This window comes from Epinephelus lanceolatus, chromosome 3 (assembly GCF_041903045.1).
Source record: "Epinephelus lanceolatus isolate andai-2023 chromosome 3, ASM4190304v1, whole genome shotgun sequence".
NCBI lineage: Eukaryota > Metazoa > Chordata > Actinopteri > Perciformes > Serranidae > Epinephelus > Epinephelus lanceolatus.
In genome coordinates this window covers 48,200,727-48,206,556 of record NC_135736.1, presented here as the reverse complement: position 1 = coordinate 48,206,556, position 5,830 = coordinate 48,200,727, and the positions used below count along the sequence as shown (strand labels likewise).

At 40.8% G+C, this 5,830-nt stretch overlaps 1 protein-coding gene across 1 annotated transcript; it reads left to right on the top strand.

Annotated features, from left to right (window-relative positions):
• The first annotated feature begins 954 nt into the window (after positions 1–954).
• Positions 955–5,702, top strand: fbxo48 (F-box protein 48). The gene is made up of 3 exons (XM_033624106.2): positions 955–1,034; positions 2,110–2,443; positions 5,288–5,702. The coding sequence occupies exons 2-3, from the start codon at positions 2,141–2,143 to the stop codon at positions 5,447–5,449; spliced, it is 465 nt and encodes a 154-aa protein (XP_033479997.1). The 5' UTR covers positions 955–1,034; positions 2,110–2,140; the 3' UTR covers positions 5,450–5,702.
• The last annotated feature ends 128 nt before the right edge of the window (positions 5,703–5,830 follow it).

The following is a 5,830-nucleotide window of genomic DNA, read 5'->3' as shown; positions in this document are numbered from 1 at the left end:
ATGTGGAGGGAGCATGCGCAGTAGAGGTGTGGCGATGTTATTGAAAGCATGCCTGAACACGTCCCCCTTATTGCATCCTGAATTTCTTCCATTTAAAATGTCTTATTTACAAATTATTTGTGATTAAAAAATACATCAAAAAATAATCTATAATTTAGTAGGTGTCACTCTATAATTCGGCATACTTATAACATACACTGCGTGACTTTAGTTATCAAAATTTAAACTTTCGACTTCGTTCACACCGCCCTGTCAACTCCATGCAGTTGACGTGTGGTGCTTCTAAATAAAGAGTGGTTAATTTGAATAAAATAGACATCAATTCTGTATTTGGCATACATGCAACACACAGTGCATGATCTTAGTTTATTAAAATGTAAACTTTTTTTATTTGGTTCACAGTTCTTGTTTCGGTCCCTTTGTGCTCGGCGTATTATGTATTTTTATAGCTAGATATTAGGTAAGAAAGGAAACTAGAAAACAGAAATGCAAATATTGCAGGAAGCTTATTTGCACGATTTGACTATTTCCTAAAATTTGAGTTTGAACTTTAAATTAAGCAGAGTTTTTGCACACATTTGCTATTTTATTTGGCCAAAGGAAGTACATTGAGTTTAACAAGTTAGATTAAATAAAGTTTATTTGACTAGCCTTCATTTGGCATGGTCTCAAAAAAAAGATGCATGTGGCGAGATATGTGAACCAATTTAAGTTGGAATTTTAATCAATTAAAGTCACGCCATGTATATAATATGTATGCCGAATTAAAGAATGATATTCACTTATCCATAATCCGCTTTGAGATTAATTTCATATGCCTACATTATTCGCAAATAACCAAGAGTATTTTAAATTCTAAACTTTTAGGATGGGATTCGGCGAATATGTAGTCAGGCGTTTGCGATTCACGGGCGTGGCCTTTTTGACGCATGCGCACTCGATGGAAAACACAGTGACGTGTCTGTGTGTGTAAACAACCGTTGAGACATTTAAACAGTCAGCTGTCAGAGCAGCACGGAGCGACCACACAGCCGGTAAGAAAATCTCATTTAACCGACACACGTCGATTAAATGACTCGTCTTGTACTTGAATATGTCAGCAGCCATCACATAGCAACGGTCTACGGTAAAAAATAAAAGTATTTATCCTGTAAACTGCGACAGTCTGGAGGGGTCTCGGTCGCTAACGTTAAGCTAGCTAACCGTGTTCCTGCTAGCCGGGGCGGACACGAGACTGGTGCGGCTGAACGTGACTCTGAGCTGCATCTGATTTTCTCACAATAAGATTTGATTCAAGAAAATTGAAGCTTTTGTTCACTCACAAGCCCAACAGGGAAATGGAGAATGTTAACATAAACTGTGTGCTGTTATTCGGTGTTTTGTAATGAACATGTTTTTCTGTGTTTGTCATCCTTCAGCCTGCAAATCTATGTTTGGGACGTAAAGTAACTTCATACATAATAACCTGTTAATAACCTTTTCATTTGTCCAGTCCTTTGGTGATCCTTATCGTTAATGAACTGCACATTACTTCTATATTCATGAAACTACTGTTATCCTGTTGACATGTCTGGCATTGGCACCATTTTTTTATTAACACATTGATAACTGTTATTGGTTATTTGCAACTGCACTTCATTATTTGCACTCCTTCCCACTTTGTAGAGTCAGTTGGTGATGGACAACAGCCACATGTGCCTGTCAGTCAAACCTAAATATCCTGAGGGTTAATGTCTGTGTATATTACTGGGCAGTGAGCAGGTTTTTGACAGTTGTGTGTGTGTAACCGAGCAGAAAATACATGTAAGTAAATTTTTGCAATTGAGGCGAGGGGCCTCTGTGGTAGACAAACATGTAGAATAAAATCTAACATAAGCACTGCAGAAAATTTAAATCAAAATATCTTTATATTGGTGAAGATGGCTGCTCAGCAAAATACAAGTCTTCCTCTATCTCCTCCAACACAAACAGTTTAACAGGTGCTTCCCTCCTTATGTCTTCACATTGCCCATAAGATCCAAAGCTAATGTAAATATAACGTAGTGTAAATCATAATTTAATCAGTGACGTCAGATTCTGAAATACTGGATCCATCTGTTTTTTCCCCAGGCTGTTTCACCCTGTTGGACTCTGAGCTATTATGCAGCATGACTCCACGAAGACCTCGCCTGTGTTCCTCCTCTCCAAAAGAGGACCCTCCCTGATATCCACATGCGACACCACCACCTCTCAAAACTTTGCAGAGACGTTGCCAACAGAAATGAGCGTGAAGATTTTTGGCGAGCTGGACGCCGAGAGTCTGTGCAGTGCCTCGCGGACCTGCAAGCTGTGGCACCACATCATCGAGGAAAGCGACCAGGTGTGGAGGAGGCAGTGTCTGCTGGTCAGAGCCGTCTGTCAGAGGGAGGTCGACAGCGACAGGAGGGACGGCCTGTCCTGGAAGGTGGGTCGGCAGGAAAATTAATTTGTGCACAAATTCAGACACTAAAAGTCAAAATGAACTCAAACCAGGTGTTTTCATTTTGGCTCTTAGTGCCAGCTTTCACTTTAACATTACATTTAAAATGAACTCATGAGGTGACTAATGAATATGTCCAAAATGATAATAACTAAATAATAAATACCAACTTCTGCGCTCCAACAGGCGATTCAGAGTCCCTCCATTTAAACCCAACAGGCTGAAATCTCTTTATACATCAGTCTATCCTGTAAATAAACTAATTGTTGTTTTGTTGTTAATAAACCAACTGCGTAATCAATGCCCCAAATTAGCTCAACAACACTGCCTGTTGTGTTCTGTTTGTGGGAAGGTTTCATTCACAAAAATGTCACCAAGAGTGATGAGAGGAACTTCACAGTCCCGCTGTCAGAAATCAGCAGACAAATTTAGCAGAGTCAGAAGAACAATTGGAAAATATGAACACAGCTGCCAACGACCTGTCATCAGAGCGACTGCGTACTGCCATGGAAATAAAGTTTGATGCTAAAAACGTCTCGCTAAAACAAAGATTTAAACTGGAGGCAGTTGTGAACATGTGACTTGCCTGATATCAGACAGAACTGTTTACTCATTACACTCTGTTTCTGCCTTCAGTCTGACATTGCGTCCACTCTAATTGATTTCCACTGGGGATGGGAATTCAATTTTCCATAATCAGTCACTAGAAACCAACGTATCCACCTGAATCTGTCGTCATTTTAATTCCTCACTGATGCGTAGTCATGCCAACATACCTGTTTTGCTGGGGTCTTAAGAGTGGAGTGGAGTGAAGTAAATACAAACTATGATGTAGAGTGATATTTAGAGGACAGGCCGAGTATGTATTGATGTAGAACAGCCCAGATAGCAGCGACTGTCTCCTTTGAGGAGCTCGCCATTTTGTTGTTACTCCTCGTTTACTCTGGTACACCACTTGACAAGAGCTTGACAACATGACAACAATGTTAGTTCCCCCTGTGACACTGATTGGCTGATGGAGCCCTCTCGCAGTGCTCATTGGTCGTTTTTTATCTTAAACGATACAGGCCGTTTCACGCCAGATGAATCAGTGAACTCAAACTCACTGGAGTGGTCGGATTCAAAGGTCTGGACCCAGGCAAGAGATGTGACATCACAGAGGGACAAAATATGTTTTGTTCCACGTTATGCTGCAGTCCATGGAAGTTGGGAGTTGATAATTTTGAGTTTGTGTTCCCAGTGTCCGATCTAAATGCATCCCAGTGCATCTCCTCAGGAAAACATGGACACCCGCAGCAAACTGGTGTTTTTTATGGCTACGTTTCTGAGCTTCACAACCATCTACTGAAGACCACAGCACCATTAGTGAAAAGAAACAGTGTGTAAAATAAGTAACCTGTCTCGTCTTTGCTCGTTCTAATAGCAGCTCAAAATTGTGAAATGTATAACGAGTGCTGAGTATCAAAGTGTGACCCACCACAGCCAGGAGCATAAAGCTGTAGAAAAGCATATTTCACATGTTTCACACACAAACTCTACATAAAACACTGCATAAAGTAAGATCTGATGTAAAGGTCACCCTGCTCGGTTTACTGTGGACGCCGCCATGTTTGCTGTGAAGTCAGATGAGCTTGTGTTGGTGAACCCAGATAAGATGGATCTTGCCCAAGTTTCTGATTTTGAATTTCAGCTTGAATGATGTTTCATTGCACTTTTCTGTGTTGGAAGTCTTTTTTTTTCACCGTTGTGAGTACAGTTGATTTCAGCATTACACTGTCAGGTGTCGGACAGTAAACTGCACAGAGACACTGAGGCTTCAGCTGAAAGCTCTGCAGATCTGCCCCCACCATTGACTTGTTTAAGTCCAGGCTCAGAACCTACTTTTATTCTTTATTGTTGGAGTCCCCCTGATGTGGTTTCCCCTGATGCTGCCTGTGTGTGTTGTGTCTCTAAGTGTGTGTTATGTTGCTTCTCATGAGTTTTTAGCATTTTATCCTTTTAGTACAGCACTGTGGTCAAGATGAGTTGTTTTTAAATGTGCTTCATAAATAAAGTTAAGTTGGGTTGAGTCTTTGACCGTGTCAACGGCCATCTTCAAACCCTTCTCACGGGCCACAACCAGAGATATCGCCACATTTATCACCCAACAGAGACCTTGAGAATATTTCAGAGGTCAAGTAGAAAACATCAGAGGAGGAGGCTGTAGGCTTTAACTGATGGACAAACTCCTATTATTTTGAATTTGTATCCTATAAAGAAAAAAATATCCCCATAAAATATCACCTTGTCTCCCAGTCTCCACAAGAAAATGTTGGCTTTGTACGTTTCTGCAAACCACGACTACGTTACATTTGCACGTTTCGTGTCAACATTTCTGAGGTGATGCATGAGGTGAGAAGCTGCAGACCACTGTTTGAGACCAACAAACAATAAAACTGATTGTTGTTTAGCGTGTCCTTGCTGTGTCTCACTGTTTCACCTTTAAACGTGGGTGTTTTGTAGCGACCTGTCAGCGGGAATGATGAGATGAAAAGCCATTGTTTTTTACAGAGACATTGCTGGGTACCCCAAAACTGGGTACTGTGAGCCAAAACATGATCTTTTCCTAACCATATCCAAGTTGATTTTGTGCTCAAATATAACCACATGTTAAGTGTTGTTGAAATGTAAAGCTTTCTATGTAATAACGTACAAATGTATCGTAGCCGTGAACTGCTCAAACATACACTGCCAACATTTTTTCAGGTGACTGGGTTGAGTCTTGACTGAGAGGAGGTTGAAGCTTCTCTGACCCTCGTCCTCTGACAGCATCCTGTCTCCTCTCCGCAGGTCACTCTGGTGAAGAACTACACTCGCAGCTGTCTGAAGAGAGACTGGCTGAGAGGTCGCTACAGCCACGTGAGATCAGCGGAGGAGCTGAGCGGCAGGAGGATGACGCCGCTGGACGCGGAGACCTGGGGAGAGATCCTGCAGGCCGAGCTCGACAGATGATCAATACCACATGTAGGATTTTTATTCAAAGCACCTCTGGCACTACTGCGTGCCTGATTTTTAACTCTAATATATATTTTATACTTTTGTGTTTCATGTGAATATATATATATAAAAAAACAATTGTACATAATTTTTTAAATTGCTTTTTTTTTTAAAGAAAAATCATGCAGAAATGAAACATTGACATTAGTTGTTACAATTAAACTGTTTCATTGCTTTTACTGTAAAAATGTAATAAATGACGTTGTTGTGAAGCAGTTTTTGTCGACACCTTTGTTGATACACTGGAGTTTTGTATTGCATTGCATCATAAGGTGTTTCTCTTATTGTGTCCACCCTGGCTACATACAGTTTCACAACCTACATGTGTCTGTACAC